Source organism: Fusarium mangiferae, assembly GCF_900044065.1.
Source record: "Fusarium mangiferae strain MRC7560 genome assembly, contig: FMAN_scaffold002, whole genome shotgun sequence".
Taxonomy (NCBI): Eukaryota; Fungi; Ascomycota; class Sordariomycetes; order Hypocreales; family Nectriaceae; genus Fusarium; species Fusarium mangiferae.
Window position 1 is genome coordinate 108,874 of NW_024573922.1, and position 18,689 is coordinate 127,562.

General features: G+C 49.5%; 7 protein-coding genes and 1 non-coding gene across 8 annotated transcripts; 5 read left to right on the forward strand and 3 right to left on the reverse strand.

Moving 5' to 3' along the window:
- Positions 1-583: 583 nt before the first annotated feature.
- Positions 584-2,150, forward strand: FMAN_06760 (uncharacterized protein; the record flags this gene model as incomplete). The annotated part of the gene is made up of 2 exons (XM_041826418.1): positions 584-817; positions 867-2,150. 2 exons carry the CDS (start codon positions 584-586, stop codon positions 2,148-2,150), a joined length of 1,518 nt encoding a protein of 505 aa, XP_041677483.1.
- A 103-nt stretch (positions 2,151-2,253) lies between these two features.
- Positions 2,254-3,224, reverse strand: FMAN_06759 (uncharacterized protein; the record flags this gene model as incomplete). The annotated part of the gene is made up of 2 exons (XM_041826419.1): positions 2,254-2,534; positions 2,588-3,224. The coding sequence occupies 2 exons, from the start codon at positions 3,222-3,224 to the stop codon at positions 2,254-2,256; spliced, it is 918 nt and encodes a 305-aa protein (XP_041677484.1).
- A 1,334-nt stretch (positions 3,225-4,558) lies between these two features.
- Positions 4,559-4,792, forward strand: FMAN_06758 (uncharacterized protein; the record flags this gene model as incomplete). Its single annotated transcript, XM_041826421.1, has 2 exons — positions 4,559-4,643; positions 4,704-4,792. 2 exons carry the CDS (start codon positions 4,559-4,561, stop codon positions 4,790-4,792), a joined length of 174 nt encoding a protein of 57 aa, XP_041677485.1.
- Positions 4,793-5,595: 803 nt separating this feature from the next.
- On the forward strand, positions 5,596-5,832 carry FMAN_06757 (uncharacterized protein; the record flags this gene model as incomplete). The annotated part of the gene is made up of 1 exon (XM_041826422.1): positions 5,596-5,832. The coding sequence occupies one exon, from the start codon at positions 5,596-5,598 to the stop codon at positions 5,830-5,832; it is 237 nt and encodes a 78-aa protein (XP_041677486.1).
- Positions 5,833-6,201: 369 nt separating this feature from the next.
- Positions 6,202-6,283, reverse strand: tRNA. The gene is given in 2 exon segments: positions 6,202-6,236; positions 6,248-6,283. It is a non-coding gene; the product is annotated as a tRNA-Gly (tRNA).
- A 240-nt stretch (positions 6,284-6,523) lies between these two features.
- Positions 6,524-9,945, reverse strand: FMAN_06756 (uncharacterized protein; the record flags this gene model as incomplete). The annotated part of the gene is made up of 9 exons (XM_041826423.1): positions 6,524-7,080; positions 7,129-7,235; positions 7,287-8,315; positions 8,365-8,452; positions 8,504-8,588; positions 8,639-8,722; positions 8,772-9,032; positions 9,082-9,522; positions 9,691-9,945. The coding sequence occupies 9 exons, from the start codon at positions 9,943-9,945 to the stop codon at positions 6,524-6,526; spliced, it is 2,907 nt and encodes a 968-aa protein (XP_041677487.1).
- A 1,787-nt stretch (positions 9,946-11,732) lies between these two features.
- On the forward strand, positions 11,733-13,503 carry FMAN_06755 (uncharacterized protein; the record flags this gene model as incomplete). The annotated part of the gene is made up of 7 exons (XM_041826424.1): positions 11,733-11,913; positions 11,962-12,093; positions 12,143-12,195; positions 12,257-12,330; positions 12,376-13,012; positions 13,063-13,250; positions 13,347-13,503. The coding sequence occupies 7 exons, from the start codon at positions 11,733-11,735 to the stop codon at positions 13,501-13,503; spliced, it is 1,422 nt and encodes a 473-aa protein (XP_041677488.1).
- A 1,587-nt stretch (positions 13,504-15,090) lies between these two features.
- Positions 15,091-17,901, forward strand: FMAN_06754 (uncharacterized protein; the record flags this gene model as incomplete). Its single annotated transcript, XM_041826425.1, has 3 exons — positions 15,091-15,358; positions 15,413-17,166; positions 17,215-17,901. 3 exons carry the CDS (start codon positions 15,091-15,093, stop codon positions 17,899-17,901), a joined length of 2,709 nt encoding a protein of 902 aa, XP_041677489.1.
- Positions 17,902-18,689: the final 788 nt, after the last annotated feature.

Below are 18,689 nucleotides of genomic sequence, written 5' to 3' on the forward strand. Positions count from 1 at the left end.
ATGCATGATAATATTGGTTTGCGAACTCTTATGCATACCATTGAAAATATCAGTGGGGGCTTGGCCTTTCCGTACTTGGTCCCATCCAGTAGACTGAGCCTCGGGTTATTGGGGTCCCGGCCTTATCTTTTCCCCTACCTCTACAACTGATCATCTGATGGAATCATCGCCTGTATCCCTGACTTCCTTTCCGTCTCACGCTAATTTTCATACAACGACGGTTTCCCGGAAGCTTGAAATGGACTCTCAAACAATCTCGCAAGGTGCTTCTGGAAACCAAGCAAACCACAATTCGATCCAGGTAAACGGCGCTGTCGGCGACCGTCTACAAATTCAAAGGGCTAGGATAAAAACCCTCAATATCAGTCCTCTTCAAGTAATAACTCCAGCATCATCTGCCATCAAAGACGATTTCTACTTCGGAACAATTCCGGCCCTTGAAGAGGATCAGGATGAGGGCTTCGAATCTGAAACCATGCAAGACCTGACACCGGGAATTTCAGAAGCTGACTTTCATCAAATCAGTAAGACCAATACCATTTTGATGGAAAATTACGAAGTGTTGCTAAAGCGAACACCCAACATGAAGGCAACTTGTGTGAAACAACTCCGCGACAAGGCCGGGGATCAGCAGATCAGAATCAAGTTTCACGTAACTCAGGTACAACAATGGTTTACAGCCACGGGCAATAGTGGGCAAATCCAAGTGTCTATGAGTGATAGCAGCGTGGAAGATCTGAAGCAGAGACTAGCAAGTATATGTAGCAAACTACAGGATGCTATCAATTCGCTTCCACGAGGTCCGACTCGAAGCCGGGTAAGTATCTAATCAGCTAGCACGTACTTCGCTAATTGAGGGATGATAGGGTCGGTCAAGTGAGGGCAAGATTCGAAATTCAAAGATGTTCAGGGACCTCGACAGGCTCATCGAAAATATTGGATTTGATGTTTCGGCTATAGAAAGTTTGATCTACCGGCTGTCGAATTTCCAACCAGCATCCCAATCGACCAAAAGCTTCACCAGGCTCTACGTATCAAGCTCGGCTACGAAAACACTCTACCGTCACTTGTGCGAAGCCTGCCCAGTGAACGGCCAAGAGCAAGCACACGGACATACAGCTCTCGTTGGACTTGTGCCGGTTCAAGAGTATGAACCACTGTGCATCAATCCAAATGACGTTGCCGTGACTGGTCATCACGTTGCTATAGAGTCCAACTTTAACAAGGGAGACTATATCTGGTTTGAAGCTCACTCCAGGTTGGTACTCCCCAAGGACGATGGTGATGCTGTCTACTCAGAGCCGTCCTCACCTCTGGTGACAGTAATAAATGGGCTTCGTCAACGTTGGCGCCGCGACTCTGGATACTCATCTGTCACTGCAGCTTCGTCAGATGAGCGATCGCAAACATCACAAAACATCACTGAGTTTTGCCGGATTCAGGTATGCCCTGGAAGTCTTGCGCAAGGAAGCGATCGTTTGGCTATGTGTATCGCTGTTGATCAGGACAGCGGCCACCAAATATTCTACTTGGATGAGAATAAGCGGCCAAAGACAAGTTGTAAGCCTCTTACCCTCTCCAAAATTATACGGGAGGGAGAGCATGGAAGGCTGCTGTCGAACAAGAGAAAGAAACATCGGCGTTACGTCACTCTCTTCCATAGAAGTCGATCCCTTCGAAACAGCCGTTTCAAGCTGGCTTTGAAGCTGGCTGAGGCGACTATCCGATATGGCTGGCAAGAATGGCTCGGCGATGGATGGGGTACGCAGGACATCAAATTCTATCCCATCGAATCTGAAAAGATGCCATTTCTGAGAGCCACCATGTTTGACCACGGATCTGCAAGGCCAAAAAGGTTCATGTACCACCTTGGACATGTCCTTCTGAAGCTTGGGCTTTGGAAGGAGCTCAAAGGGCCGATAATACAGCAACAGCTGGATAAGGAGCTGAGTCGTCTGGGAACCGAGACGAGTGTTCAATACCAGGAAGCAGTTCGCTACTGCATTGCTTATGGTGAAAGCAGTAGTGATGAAGAAAGCGATTATGAAACGTTCCAGCGAAACTTTTATCAGTCTGTCATTAGTCCTCTTCGGGAAATTGTTAAGCGTGGTGAAATGGATGACATGGAATGTCAGGAGAGTATTAACTAGAAATCCTAAAACAGGGTCTGTATACATACCTGAGAACCCAGTATCTTGTACGCGAAGGAATGTTTTATTTCATGATGGTTTATATATATAGATTATCGAGTGTTCAGCTATTTGTAAATATGACTCTGGTCCTTATTCCAAGGCGCAAAGAGTGAGAAAGCAATTGAAGTCTGTCGATCTCATATTTGAGAGCCTTAATTAAGCTTGGATTTCCAACCGTCAAGTAAGACTCGTCTGACTCTGAGATACCACTACAGTCCGTCATTGCCTCATTCTCGACATTGTTTTCCGATGCTTTTGTCTCTATCTCTTCCAGGAGGCTCTCTAGAATTGCCCCTTCAGTCCCAAGATCGTCTGGCTCCGATGTGATTCGCCATTCCTCTGCTGGTTTATTAGCAAACACTGCGGTCAAGGATTGGAAGGAGGAGATGACTGACTTGACCCTTCGATCAGTATGCTGGCCACGCTCGTCAAGCACTTTAGTACGCTTTGTGCAACTTCATGGTCGATAGTAGGTAACATATCCAGCTCCTCGTTGGAAAACGATGTTTTCCAGACTTGAAGCCTCTTGAGTTCCTCACCTAACAAAAGACTGTTTAAGGTGAACTTCGTTAGATCTGCACCTTCATTTGACGCGTGATCTGTCTGGTTCATTGAATCTCCCTGATTCTCTGAGCCACCGACAGATTCTTCTTCAACATCCGAGGATCTATCATGTTTGGAAAGACTGGCGGTAGACCCCCCATCGCTCGTGTTATCATTGCTGAGAGTAGTAGCAGGACTGGATGGTATATCGTCCGGCTGGCTTTGGCTTTTGAGCACCTCCTGGTCCAGCATCATTAAGCCCCAATAACGAATTATAGATTGCATGAGTCTCGACACCAGATGCCCCTTTCTACCACTGGTCTGATGTGATGATTGGCGTGACCCCAGCAGCGCTGAACCTGGCACTTCAGACTGCTGCTCCCGAGCCGATACTCGGTTCGTGCAAGCCTTTGACACTGAGCGAGTATGATATGTACTAGTGGAGCATGACTTGCATTGACACTGATAGCTTGATGGTATTTGCGACATAGTGCGATTTCAAGACGTGGAGAAGCTGTGAGAAAACGCTGAACAGAGCGCGAAAGGGCAGAAATGGGTCGCAAAAGGCAACGCAAACATAACGATAAGGGAAATTGCCTTGGGAAATCCCCAGGAAGAATTCCGACGATCAGGTACCCAAAACAGGTAGTCCACCGTCTACTTAGGCGTTATGGTGGTATGACACTTGGTGGAAGCCACTACGACGCACAGCAACCCAACAGCAGAAGCATGTACCCCATAAGGGAAGGTGTAAGGTAAGCCAGGCATGAAGCTATTCGATATTAGGAAAAGACAAGCGAGTGCTGGCTGCTGTTGGCTGCATGTCTCGTCACATAAGGGGCCTCGACACGTCTCTTGACCACACTCAAGGCTTGGCAGCAAGTTTACGGCGTCTCCATTGCTCCGATGACCTGCTAGCTGTTCTTGAGTGATACGGTATCATTATTGTGGTCAGATACTCGCATAAGGTGTGACCACCTCTATTTGTAGACTCAATCATGAGTGAAGAAGTAGTGACGAAAACGCACCGTCTTGCATAATGGCGCCAGTACTGTGACCCCATATGCTGTTATAAACGCTGAAAACCTGTTCTTGAGGGTTAGGATGTCTGTGGCGCCTGCGTGAAATCAGTTTAGTTAACTATGGCATGTATGATGGCGTTGGCAAGAACCAGGCTCGCGAGGAACAAGGAGCATAAGCTGAGTTTTGTGGTGGTGATGCGTTTAGAGCGTCAATAAATGAGCTCCGAGAATAAATGGAAATAAATTTTGCTATGGGGATAACGCCAGCCGCTTGCCTGCTGGCTTGTTTGGCATGGGATTAGTGTTGGTGGTTACACTGACCTGCACGTCCTTGACAGTGACCTGTGGTTTGGCTGTTAGGATGTCTTCTGTAAACTTTTGAGTCGCCAGGATACCAAAACTCCACGGAGGGCTCGAAAGACTGAAACTACACCTTGGCATTGTACTCATCCCTCCAAATGGGAACCCCGGGGTCGAAATATACGACAGCTCTCCACTTGAAATTGACTCAAAAGAACACGGGGTCGCTATAACAGTCGGCTGATGGCTCCTCCATCCCCCAAGGCGGGCCGTCAGGAGGGTTGTGTGCTCCACAGAAGCCTTCCTAGACACAGTAGTAGACCTCGTAGGTTACGCCCAGCATGGCCTTCGGATCCACCAGGAGAGCCTACTTCGCGCTCCGAAACTCAAAGCTTCGGATTTGGCAGGGGCCGTTTGCTATGAGACACGACGCATCGAAAAAGGCGGAGCTAGCAGCAGCCTCACGGATGGTAACAAGGCCAGCGCTGTAAAAGTCCCACAATGGGCAATACTCTCAGCGATGGTTTCGTGCAGTGGGATGTCGATGAGTATGACACTGGTGCTCTAGTCCTCGGTGCAGTTAAGGGTGAATCTTAAGTTTCCGATAGTCTTGGGGGAACCCTCCGTCGGCTGACGACAGTGAAAGCGATCTCGAGATTTGACACCAAGCCGGAGCTCAACACGGCCGAAAGCGCCCTCATGGGCCAACGCAAGCTGGACGATACCTACAATTGATAGCTATTCAGGGTATTGTTGTATACAGAACGTGTTCGAGCTTCACTCCCCACAAAAGAAATGGCCGTTGACTTGTCACCATGCTGTATGACTTTGGAAAATAGTCGAGACTGTCGTCAGAAACAATATAGAAGGCAGTAATTGTTGGCCTTAACCTGGTATTTGTTGTGACGTAAATTATCCAGGCTCATCAAAGTCTATCGGGCACAATATGTCAAAATCTGTCGAGCTCAAACAAGACATATTAAACCTTTCAGGTAAATCGAACTGGTGCCCCCTATCACGGAGGGCGAATAAAGGCGCTGCATCCGCGTTTATAGTCAAGTCAAGGCTGGAACTATTATCGATTTGTTAACTGTCCATATTTAATGGTCCCGTTCGCTTCTCCTATTGATTCCCTGATTATGCTTATCAGTCCAGTCTGTAGGACTTAAGGTAGCAGGCCCTGCCATCCCAGTTGGGTTTGGCAATTGGGAAATTGGGGGCCAATATGTTTTTACTGGCTGGGCAAAACGCCATCACTCACTATCAGCATGCGCAATGACGTATAACGCAAATATGCAAAGCGTAAGCCAGCAATATAAATAACCAACAGTGCCTAGATCTGATTCTGGTTTCTTTAATCATTTTGCGGCATCATACACAATAAACTTATTGCCAAATCTGTTCAGTTTCCAGTCATTCAAAAGTTAGCGACTGTGCGACAATACGTTCAAGTCAGTATAGCAACTCTTTCTATTTGATCTTCCCATGACAACAAGATCTGACTGTCTTTTAGCACATCTATTATATAAGTTGTAATAATGTCTAATTTTCGACCGCACCCCTTGCCCTTCACCAGTAAAGACCCCAGGATGAACGACGCGACAGGAGAGGGGGAGGCTGCGATTAGTGATCCGTGTCTTTTCCCCTGTTATGTCGCCTCAGAACCAGCGTATGCCCTTGCAAGGAAGATCAAAGAGAAGAAGCATAAAAGAGATGAAGCTAAAGCAACTAAGAAGAAATTGGATGAGGAAGAAAGCACCAAGGCGCAGGAATAGCTTATAGCAGGGATAATATTCTTTCATGGAGCTCGCTTAATAAGGAATATTAATACAGTGTCTCACCAAGAGAAGGGAGAGGGGTAGAATGCCTACTACATCACCTCAAGTTCATTGTCAATTTCTAGCACAGGCTGAACAGGGAATTACTTGACCATATAAGCCATGACGTGTGAGACCTCTGCATTTGGCTTAGACAGATCTGCAGCCCCACTCCTCTACTTTGCCAGCACTCAATTATCTTTGCTAGTTCAAGCTCTCAGCCACAAGTCTCAACTGCAACAAACATACCTCGCATCAGTGCAAATGGACAACAAAGCGAAAAGAAACAATGACAAAAATTGAAATCCAGTCGAACTGCGTTTTCAATGCGTAATCAGGGAATCGAACCCTGGGCTCCCCGACGTTACTCGAATGGCAACGGAGAATTTTACCACTAAACCAATTACGCTTCTCATCGATGTATTACGACGGCACTATCGCGACTCAAGGATTCGAGAATAGGCCGTCTGCAGAAGACTAGGGACTTTTTGAGATATTGGCACCTCTTACTTGTGTAATTAATTACTGGGATAGAATCTACATTACCTAGTCAACATGTTACAAGACAAATCTATTAAGCTAACTAGTTCGTATATCTATAGTCGTTACCATAACCCATCCTTCCTTCCTTCCATTCATATGTACTTTATTAAGTCAAGCCGAGGAAGAGCGGTAGAGCAAACGCGCAGGAAACCTGCACAGCCAAAGGCACAATAGCATATGTACCGGCAGAGAACTTTCCAGGAGCAATAGTCCAACCCCAAGGCGCACCAAAGGCCATGTACATCATACCAGCTGCAAGGACAATACAGATAAGGAATGTCCACTTGAATCTGTGCATCATTTTGTTCAGACCGATGTAGATACCAGTAGGCCCCAGCTCCTTTGAAGTCGACGCCCACTCAATGTTGACTGAGAAGGCGTGGCAGAGAAGAGCCTTGGCGCAGTTGATACTGATGCCACCGAAGAAGAGAAGAAGAAAGGGAAGCCACTTGCAGGCTTCGAGGATTGCGACCCAGAAGGACTTTTCCTTGAGACGGTGGCGAGTCATGCTTGTGGCTATGGAGGCGACGCCGTTGAAGACGACGAGGAGGGAGACCCAGATACCCCATGATGGAGTGTAGAATTGGTCGAGGTCTTGGAAGAAGAGACCGACGAGGACGTAGTTGACAAGAGTGAGGAGCATACCAGCTGCGATGGCGTAGTCTATAACGGTTAGTCTGGCACTGAAATGGAGTTTATATGTGTACTTACAGGTGAAGATGTAGGCCAGAATGGAAACCTTGCTGGTAACTGGCATGTTACTCCAGAGGAAGCGAAGGAAGAGCCGAGTAACAGGACCCTTGTAAGGCCACTTATAGCTATGAAATAGTCAGTAGAAATTCAGAACCAATGAGAGTTGTCAGACTTACAAAGGATGAAATACAAGCTCGTTGCATCCATAAGCATACTTCTCCCATCTGTTCAGCTCATCATAAACCGTCAATGACACACCCTCCTGAAAGCCACCGTTATGATACGTCGCCAACCGACATACCATACCGGCCATCTGCACTCTCAAACTGATATCGAAATCCTCAGAGACATGCGAGTCAGACCACCACTTGGTGACCTTGTCCGATGGATCGACAAACGCCACGCTCTGAATAGCCTTCCATCTCAAGAACGCATTATGACCAACAAACGGCGCGACATCGCCAGTGCCGACACCATACTTAATGGCCGTGTAGACAATGTCGGTGAAGTATGTGATACCGTTCTCAAAGATGTTGTGCGCGACTTGCATAACGCCTGAGCCATGCTGGAGAATAGCGACCTCAGGAGATTCATACATCTCGAGAGCACCGTAGAGGAGACAGTCGATAGGAACACGGGTATCACAGTCAATCAGGAGAATGATCTCACCCATGCGGATATTCCCCTCCGCCCACGTCTTACCCTCATCAGCATCAACCATATTCTGCAGCGCCTGGTCATACAGCCGATCATCATCCTCCGCACTCAAATCCTCATACGCACACCCTCTACTCTCACACTCCAACTTCGTAAGTCTCAACATCTCATCCTCGACTCTGTTCGAGAAAGCAAGGCAGTAGTTCATGTTACTAGCCTTTTTGAACTTGCCTTTACGCACGAAACCGAGTTCATTCGCGCGGCCTTGGGGACTGACTTCTGACTCGTCTTGGTTGTCGACTTCAGGGTCGACGGGGGGTGAGCGCTTGAACCAGGAGAGGAAGGACTTGGACTTGGGGGATTTCTTGTTGGGCAGGCGGGCGCAGTAGCCGATGCCGTTTTCGCGGTAGTATTGCTTGCGGGCGGCGGCGAGCTCGGGTTGGATGCATTGCATGCCGTCGTCGTTGATGTAGACTGAGGCGGTGCCGCCTTGGTTCTCGTAGTGTTGGATTGCGGCCATTACGGAGACCATTGTTGGGACGATGACACTAGGGAGTCTCAGAATGATGTGATCAGTTTAGGGGATATTGACCTTACCCTCGGAGACCTTCCTTATAGACAGGCATCTGAACGGTGATGTGAGGAAGCTGGTAATCTCTGTAACGCTTGGGGTTGGGCTTGATAGCTGTTACACAACGTCAGGCTTGGTGGATTTGCGCGTGAGTGAAGGACTTACCAGAGTGGAATTTTGAGTTTCTCAAACATATTCCAGCAGGCAGAAGTAGTTGGAAGACACTACTGACGACCACGATGAAGAAGAACTAGCCCGGTCAGCAACGCATTCATTTCTAATCGAAGCTGCTATTTTTACCAATGACAGAACGCACAGAGGCGGAATGACAGCAACCAGAGCAAAGCGCGTAAAATCGCCATCCCAAGACCATTGACGGATCAACTACTCAATGTCAGTCCTCACTCACGATTCATCTCATTTTACAACTCACTCTTGAAACACCCACGCTCTGCGTGAGAATCACCAGCATGATTACAATACCAATTCGGAACGAGTGAACAAGAAGAGTCGGACGCTTGAGCTCCTGGCCCTCGACGTCTTCATCTCCTTCACCGCCCTCCTCAACCTTGATGGCGGCTTGATAAACCTCATTTCTCTCATCAATGGCACCGCGGACGGGAGTTGGCATGCCGTTGACGGATTGCTCTTCTGTTTGCGCGAGAAGACCGCGAGGCATGTTGGGGCCAACGATCTACAACAAATATTAGATAGGATATCTCTGATGGGAATGGTAGACTTACGAAACCCAGCATCTGCTTCTCAACATTGTGCGCCACTGTGAGAACAGTCCTCGCCTCATGAGCCCAGATAAGAACACATCGCTCTTGGACGACAATGCACGAACTTGTCAAGTGCACAAGTGTCTCATGAACATCAGCGAGACTGGGAATGATGGGGATGCGAGCGCCGGTGTCTTCATTCACCAGACTAGCCTGCCCAGGCTTGATGCTGTCAAGCACTGAGTTTGTGACCTCAGAGGCCATCGACACAATAGCACTCTCATTGAGGCGATTGACAGCAGCGGCCAAGTCTGGGCTTGGGTCATCTGGGTTGTAGATGTATGTGCCGTCTGGCTTCTTGAGGGCAATGCATGTTGATGACCAGCCGCTTGTGATGGCAGTAGCAGCAGGTTCATCAAACCATCCTAGAAGAGTTGCGCGGCGGGCGATATACCTCGCGACCTAATTGTGTTAGTATTTGTGACGACGGTAATGCATTGCAGGCTGCGATATGTTGGCTGACCGTGCCACGACATGAATGAATCGGGATAAGTAGGATCGGTATGTAAGGGATGAAAGTTGATGCCGACGATATGAAACAAATCCACTCAGATGGACAGCAAAACTTACAACAGGCAGATCCGCAGCCGCGGCGTCGGGAATCTGCATTGCAGCAGGCGTACCCGAATATGAGCTGTGAGCGGATCTCGACGGGGGACTCTTCCTCGTAGGATACTCCGACGTCTTGACCGCGCCATGATCACCAGCCTCAAGCCTCTTGAGGGTAGCAGCGTCAGTCGTAGGGCTCGGCGGTTGGAGAACACCAGACTCTATGAAGCGAGAGGCAGACTTTTCCGAAGCCATCGGTGACTTTTCGGAAGTCATGGTTCACGTGGGAGTCTCTCTCTCTCACGGAACAGAGCAAAAACGAGAGTGAAGGGGAAAAGCGAAAGTGAAGATCTTCTCTGCTTCTACAGGGGAAGAGGGTGGGGAGGGGAGTGGTAGAAGAAGAGGGATGTTTGTTGCCCAAGGTGAGAGGAGGCAGAGGCAGAGAGAATTAGCCGTGGGAAAACTAAGTTATGAATACTTCCTACACACGGCTTATCCGGCGATCTAGATGAAACCCTTACTGCGAGTCTCGAGTCTCGAATCTCGTGTAAGCGTCAGACAATATCTCTGACCGGGTCAAGAACTGCAACTGCAACAGCAAACACAATATTGGTTTTTTTGTTTTTCAGCTGGTCCATTGTCCTCGTATCTTTCGAAGCACGTTTGTTGGGACCATGCATTCTTGATTGCCAGCACGTAACACAAACCGCACATGCACCTTGCTCCGTTGCTGCAGAATCTAAGCCCAGCCCCCCTCCCCTCCCCGGGTCCGAGAAGACTCCGTTTGAATCACCTTTAGCGAGCTGATGCCAAGTCATCAACGACCGAGGGAAGAGGATACAGTACCCGCCACCTTGATAAGAAAGGGGAGAAACAAAACTCTATGTTACAGAGTGAAGCTGACGACGGGGTACGTGATTATGACAAGGCCTTCAGAGGCCATTCGGTGGACGGGGGAACGGGAGAGTGGATAATATCCAGATGCTTTTACGAGCAAGGTCGCAGAAGCGTCATGTATCAGTGCGGCGTCTAATTAAACTAGCCTGCGATTTTTTCTCCGGCGCCACCCAAGACAGAGCAAGTCAAAAATTAAGTCTAATATTAGAATATAAGGTTAGGCATCCTGATATCGCCAAGACGAGGATCCAATGGGAAGAAGCGATCAAGTCTTGGAGATTGTAACGTGTAAGCAAAGGCACGTTTCAGGGCGAGATAGCAAACAGAGAAGGGTGATATGTTTAGGGAATAGCGTTATCCGCGGGCCGTGACCCGTTAGCGAAGGGGGAGGGCGGTTAATTCGAAGGAAGAGGGAAAAAATCTTGATAACGTCCCGTCCCCTGTAAATCTTGACCAGGGGTGCCAGGGTTTTAACGTTTGGCTTCCATGGATATGTTCTAGGGGCAGACGATCTAGCTTCCCCTTTGATGTCTAGCGGCATATTCTAGGGGTAGCATCGCATGCCAAAAAACCTGCCTTCGCAAACGGACCACTTAGACCGTTGCGGAAGGTTCTTGTTAGTCTGACCGTTGGGGCTTGCGGCCCGCAGAGCCTTATTAACAAGTCTACGAATCATGACTGCTACTCGCAGGATGTGGCGTTTTGGCATGACACAATGTTATCTCCTAGCGTGGCAAGCCTCTCGGAGAGATATCAACGTGCTAGACTAGTCTCGAAGGCGTGAGAACCTTTGGCGATGCCGTTATGTCTCAACAGATTTTTGTTTGTATCTCTTGCTCACGATTGCCACGCTGTACGTGCATTTCAGCGCAGCTGGTATCAGGACGAGATGCATAATCACCCCAGAAGAAATGAGCTTACTGTTTGTTCCAGACCCAGATGTAACGATCCCTGCATCGCTTCGTCTTGGTACTCGTATTGTAGTAGACAGACACAGACACAGACACTCACTCTTGTCTCAGCTCTATCAGAGTCGGGATAATGACAAAGAGAAAATAAAAGTTTCATGAGGCTCATTTAACTGAACAATTGAATCACCTCTCGTACTTCCCTGGTCCCTTTTCCCTTTCCAAACATTGGCGTACTCCACTTTTTGACACGCTGTAATGGAAGGCTCGAGGACTACTACGACCGCTGAGGACTCCTCGTCTCAGCGGGTCAATCCCTTTGCGACGCCTGGAGCTGAGTCTACTGAGAATCCGTTTGCGACGCCCATTGCTGCGACGCCCATTGCGGAATCTGTTGCTTCGCGACGGTTGACGCAGCGAAATGCATCTTCTTATGAAAGTGAGTGCATTTTACACTTATTGCTGTGTTAATGCTAACGGCTTTTAGTTACCGGACCTCGACGGCGCTTCAAAAGCAGTCGTCTTCAGGGCGAGTTTGAGAAGCCTTGGATAGAGGACAAGAAGAAGCAGTGGAATTGGGACAGCACCATTTTCTACACATGCATCTTCATCGGTCTTGGTAAGTCATTTCATCGTAACAGGCCTTCAATTATTAACGTGCTTGCCAGGAATTGGTGGTTATCTCTGCTGGAAAGAGACCACCGGCGTCCCCAATCATGAAGTGAGTGCCCAATTCACTGAGACGATCCATTTAGTGAGGCGATCACCACTAACAAATGCAGTACTGCCTCGTCATGGACGACACCTTCCAGAACCTCAACAATTGGAATCACGAAGTCCAAATGAACGGCTTCGGGTACGTCTCCTCACCATTTACTCAATCATCTACTAACACTTTTAGAAACGGCGCCTTTGACTGGACAACCGACGATGAAGCAAACTCATACGTTGACGCTCAAGGCCTTCACATCGTCCCAACAATGACGCTCGAAAGCACAGACATAACGCGCGACCAGCTCCTCAACGGCTTCACCGTCAACATGACCACCAACAGCAAAACGTGGGGTAAATGCACCGCCAAAGATATCAAGAAGTCCAACGACCGCTGGCCCTGCGCAGCACGCAGCAACGCCACGTTGGGCCAAATCATCAACCCCGTGCGCTCTGCCCGTCTTAACACAAAGGGTAAAAAGACGATCAAGTATGGGCGCGTTGAAGTCACGGCCCGTATGCCAAAGGGCGATTGGATGTGGCCTGCCATTTGGATGATGCCGCAGGATGATGTCTACGGTGAGTGGCCCAAGTCGGGCGAGATTGACATTGCGGAGAGTAGAGGCAATGATGCGAGGAAGTACCCCATGGGAAATAATCTCGTGTCGTCGGCGCTACATTGGGGCACTGCTACGGAGAATGATCGCTGGAGGAGAGCGTATGGTGAATGGGGAGGCAAGAGGGTCATTTACTCTGATGACTTTCACGTCTACGGTCTTGAGTGGAGTGAGAAGTATCTCTTTACCTGGCTCGATGGTCGTTTGAGAGTAAGTCCCCTCGTAAACTTCAGCGGATTAATGACACTGACTCTTCATAGCAAGTGCAATTCTTTGACTTCACCAAGAACAAGAATCTCTGGACCTACGGCGAATTCGCCGGCGAGTCCATCAACGGCTCCATCCCCGTTGATCCCTGGAGCAGCACCGGTCGCAAAAACACTCCTTTCGACGAGTCCTTCTATCTCATCCTCAACGTCGCAGTCGGCGGTACCAACGGCTGGTTCCCGTAAGTCTCACCATTTGCCCTACACCGAGAACCACTTTTTGATCTCGCTCTCGATCTCTCGTTTACGTGCGGGGAAAAAAAGCTAACCCACTGCAGAGATGCAATCGGCGATAAGCCCTGGGCTGATAGCAGCGAGACCCCTATGCGTGACTTTTGGAAGGCCAACGATACTTGGCTGCCGACCTGGGGACCCGTCAAGGATCGCGGTATGGTTGTCAAGTCGGTCAGGATGTGGCAGGAGGGAGCATGCTGAGTAGTTGCATCGCCACGTGTTGTGTTGTGTTGGTCATAATCTACGGAATAATGTCTATACTGCTATCTATTTTCTTGCTTTGCGTTGGTCCTATAATCTTACATCGAGCGGGGGATCGTTTGGGTCTAAATTCTTACTCTCGATGTTGAAATCGCGAAAAATCCGTTATCTATCACTTTTCAAGCTTGTCCCTCTCGATCTCGGGGTCAGCATCGGATGGAGTTCCAGATACGCTCGTGCAGAGCGTCGCATCGGCGGTACGTCTTACAGGGCCCCTGAAAATGCTGACTGCGTGCATTAGGGAGCGGATGAATAGCCCAATGGCATAATATGCGATAAACGGAGAATCTCACTATCGTAAGCCACGCGGTAATAACGCTCGGGTCATCAAGCCACTCAAGTGAGTAGTATATGTGAACGGGCATATAGTTCATAGAGCGAAGCAAATATTGATTCACAAGGCGAAAATCTCCGGTTTAGCGTCGGCTTTAGGTGCGCACTGTCGCAGGCGCTAACAATCACTAAAATCAGAAACAACCACTACAAAAAACCAAGGCATCCCCGTTCACATCAGCCAAGCGAAATTCGCCTCTGGGACTACGCGCTGAGAAAAAGTCTGATAACGCTGCAGCTAAGAAAATGCAGTATCCATCCCCTTGTCTCTGCAGCAGAACTTTTGATTGCGTCCTCGTGTTTACACTCTTGGAACGCTGTAGCCAAGAGGCCCAAGAGTCTATGGGGGGGTTACATTATTAGTCCTCGGTTAGTGGGCAGCGTTGCATCAGCACGTCCACTTCAAGCATCTCCGAGGGGGGGGGTCGCCAAGATAAAGAGGTTGCCAGCAGGGGTTTCGGTGCATGTTTTTTTTACCGCAAGCCACACCAGATCGAGGAGATTAGACTAAACTGTGAGTAGACAGGCACGCTCTCTCTCCACTGTCAGCCGCTTTTCGATCTGTTGGCCCTGACCCTGTCGATCAAAGAGTCAGAGTCAGACTTTGTGGATGCGTTGGCAGCCTCCTCCATTTATTTGTCTGATGGACCTTTTCTGCCAAGATTATCTCGGCTTCTTGCCAAGTCTGGCTCGGCAATCTAGACCCCGTGGGTGCAGACTGGCCTGATGTATCCAATATTCTAATCACAAGGCCTGCTCTCCTGCGTCGACGCGCCCGTAGACGTGCATATGCCTTTTTCAGCTCTGTTGCAGCATCCACCGCCCTTCACTCTTTTTTGCATGTGGTTTTCTCGTCTTAGCAGTCAGCGTCTTATTGCTCTTGGAATGCAGGACAAGAAGAAGAAAAAATGGTCTGACAGTAAGCTAATGAACACGAGATCTCTTAGGGGGTAAGACTTCAAGCGGAAAGGAGAGGGATGGGGGCAGGTGATATACCTGAGAATATTCCGCTATCGCCCAGCGGCCGTCTGAAGTGATATAACGTCAAGGTGCCGCAATCTCACTTGTGCATTGTTCTACGTTTCTGCATGGGAATTAATCCTTGGAAAACCACATTCGTTGTTTGTTTACACAGTCTCTCGTTATACGCCACTTCTCTGCCTTGCCTTGTTTTCTTTTCTTGTTTTATCCACTATGTCACTCTTGCGTTTTGCTGCACTCGGTGCAGCGTTCCTTCACTTGCCCTCCTCCGCGAGTGTCATCGTCCGCAGGGATCTGACACCGCCTGAAACCCCCAGAGACGGATGGACGTACCTGGGATGCTATGTCGACAGCGTCTCGAAGCGTGCGCTCGATGGGCCTGTGCACTATGACACTGAGGGTCTGACCGCTGAGACGTGCGTGGCCCATTGCGTAGGCCTGGGCTACGCATTCGCTGGCATGGAGTATGCTCAAGAGTGCTGTAAGTCAAGTCTTCGATAAGTGATTGTTAGTGAATTGCGATTGACTGTTTCAGTCTGCGGTAGCAAGAAGCCTACTACCAAAGCTCCTGAGGCCGATTGTAGCATGGCCTGCACTGGCGATGCTGATCAGCCCTGTGGAGCTGGTGATAGACTCACTGTCTTTGGCAAGTCTTCTGCCGGAGGTACCGCTGTGCCCTCCGGCGAAGCATCCGCGACTGCTTCTACCACTGGCACTGCAACCGCTACTACCGGCCCCGTCGCCACTGATCTTCCTGATGACTGGTCCTATGCCGGTTGCTACATTGACCCTCCCGGCCGTGCCCTTTCCCCATTCGGCACTTCCTCTTCCCAGACACCTCAGAAGTGTATCGCCACCTGCATTGAGAACGGCTTCAAGATCGCTGGTCTTGAGTACGCTGAGGAGTGTTACTGCGGTAACGCCCTCAACAATGCTGCGTCCAAGACTAAAGAATCTGACTGCAACATGGCCTGCAAGGGCGATGACAGCCAGATGTGCGGCGCCGGCAATCGTCTATCCCTCTACTCCAGCGGTGACTTTGAAGTGTACCCCATTCCCGTCGCTCAAGAAGATGACCTCCCTGGTGACTGGGAGTACAAGGGCTGTGTCTTTGACAACAACAACCCGTATGTGCTCGAGTGGCTGTACGAAGACTCCGGCAGCTACGCCACCAGCAACATGACCGTCCCAACCTGCCTCAAGCGCTGCCAGAAGTTCGGCTACTCCGCCGGTGGTGTTGAGTACGGCCGCCAGTGCGTCTGTGGCGACCTGAAGGCAGTTGAGGCTAAAGGCGACATCTGGAAGGATGATAGTTTCTGCAGCATGGCCTGCCCCGGCAATCGCAACTACACGTGCGGCGCGGGTAATCACATCAGCTACTACGAGTGGACAGGCACGTCGCTCAACACGTTCCATTACGCTTCTGGGCCTGCTGCGGGGAGGTATGATCACTTCTCCACTTCCCCCATCATCCCCCTCATCAGCTCTGTCGGCATCAACGACAAGGTTGTCTTTGTGGAGAAGCACGGTACATCTGATGATGATACTGAGGGCTCGTTTGAGTTTGACTACTCTACCAACATCTACCGTGAACTTGCTCTCAAGACTGATGTCTTCTGCTCTGCTTCCTTCACTCTTCCTGATAAGGCTGGCCGTATCATCAACATTGGTGGATGGTCTGCTGAGTCTGTCTACGGTATTCGCTTCTTCACTCCTGACTCACCTCAAGGAGTCGACAATGGCACCAACGTCTGGGAAGAGGATTACACGCAGCTGCGTCTCTTTGATCCCCGTTGGTACCCCACTGCCATTGTCCTTTCCAACGGTTCCATTCTTGCCATGGGTGGAGAGTCTGGCTCTGATGCTCCCATTGTTCCCTCCGCTGAGGTGCTGCCTCACCCTGCTGGTGTGACCAAGTCGACTTACCTTGACTACCTCGAGCGTGCTGAGAACATTGGTCGAACCAACTCGTACCCTCACATGGCCATCTTGCCTTCTGGTGGTATCTTCTTCACCCAGTTCAATGAGTCTCGTATTCTTTCTCAGGTCGACTTCCAGTCGATCAAGAAGCTGCCTGATATGCCTGGTCAGGTTGACAACCCCTTGACTGGTCGAAACTATCCTCTTCAGGGCACTATGATGGTTCTGCCTCAGAAGGCTCCTTACACCGACCCTGTTGAGGTTCTTATTTGTGGTGGTACTACTCATGAGCCCGGCAATGAGGCTCTTGACAACTGTGTCCTTATGGCTCCTGATACCCCTGATGCTGATTGGGTTATTGAGCGCATGGTAAGCATCCTCTATCCACGTCTCTGTCATGCATACTAACATTCACAGCCCTCCAAGCGTGTCATGCCCAACATGGTCGCTCTCCCTGATGGCCGCTACCTCATCCTCGGTGGCGCCCAAGTCGGCCGTGGTGGTTTCGGTCTCGCTGACAACTCCAACCTCAACGCAGTCATGTACAACCCCGAGGAGCCTCTCGGCCAGCGCATGACCGTCCTTGCTAACACCACCATCGCCCGCATGTACCATTCCGAAGCTGTCTTGCTCAGCAATGGAAAGATTCTCGTCTCTGGTTCTGACCCTCAGGATCAGGGCAAGCATCCCCAGGAGAAGCGTATCGAGTACTTCTGGCCCGACTATCTCCTTTCTGGTGCTTCTCAGCCCAACTTCACTCTCACTGATCGTGATTGGGTCTATGGTGAGAGCTACACCTTCACTCTCACCTCTGATCTTGAGGAGGGCGCTACCAACATGCGTGTCTCTCTCATGGCCTCTGTTGGTGCTACTCACGGTGTCAGCATGGGTCAACGCACCCTGTTCCCTGACTTCTCCTGCAGCGGTAAGACCTGCACCGTGACAGCTCCTCCTGACGCTTTCATCAGCCCTCCTTCCTGGTACCAGATGTTTGTGCTTGATGGACCTACTCCCTCGCACGCCATCTGGGTCCGAATTGGTGGTGATCCTGGAGAGCTTGGTAACTGGCCCAAGCTCCCTGGCTTTACTCCTCCTGGTGTTTAGGTCGATGCTGTGTCTGGCATGTAATCAGAAGCACTTGCTTCTACGAGAGTATGATCAAACGTGGAGCATACGATGATAATCATCAATCGCGCGACTTCTTTGCATTATTTCTTAATTATTCTTCTCATCTTGGGTCTATATACCCATGACGTTAGCTAATATGGCTGGATTGTGCACGCGTATAACAGCGTTGCGCAGGACTATTTCATTATGTATTATGTACCTGTACATATTTTATCTGATTCTCATACCGTATTTTGACGCGTGCTCATCATTAAATGTGTTCAGAAGGAGCGGAATTATTCGCAATCTCAGTAAAACGCTTGAGTTCAAGCTACCTGTGATAAACGCGTAGAAATGCGGCTCTGACCATTCGCTGAATGTCGCCAGCGATGTATGCCACTGTGACCGCTACTGTCTCGTTGGGGCCGCGCGCAATTCGCGTTGGTGCTCAGACGCGAAAACAACGCGTTAATCGCGAGCATGATCCCCTGTCACTCACTGTAGGGTAACCAGTCGACATTTGAACATAACAGATATCATAACAGTATTTTAAGAACAGAGAGTGCAGAGTGAGAGTGCTTGCTAAGCATCTTTATCATTTCTCACAGGTCAGTGTGTTTGAGTGACAATCTTGGTGGCCATAACTAGGTATGTCCTCGTGAAGCTTGCGTGAACTAGGTGCCAAATGCACCCTTTGGTCGTGACCTGACAATAACGACGGGAGCTCAAAACAGTGTTCTTGAGATAACAGCCCAAACAGTGCACCAATTGCTCAAGACCACTTA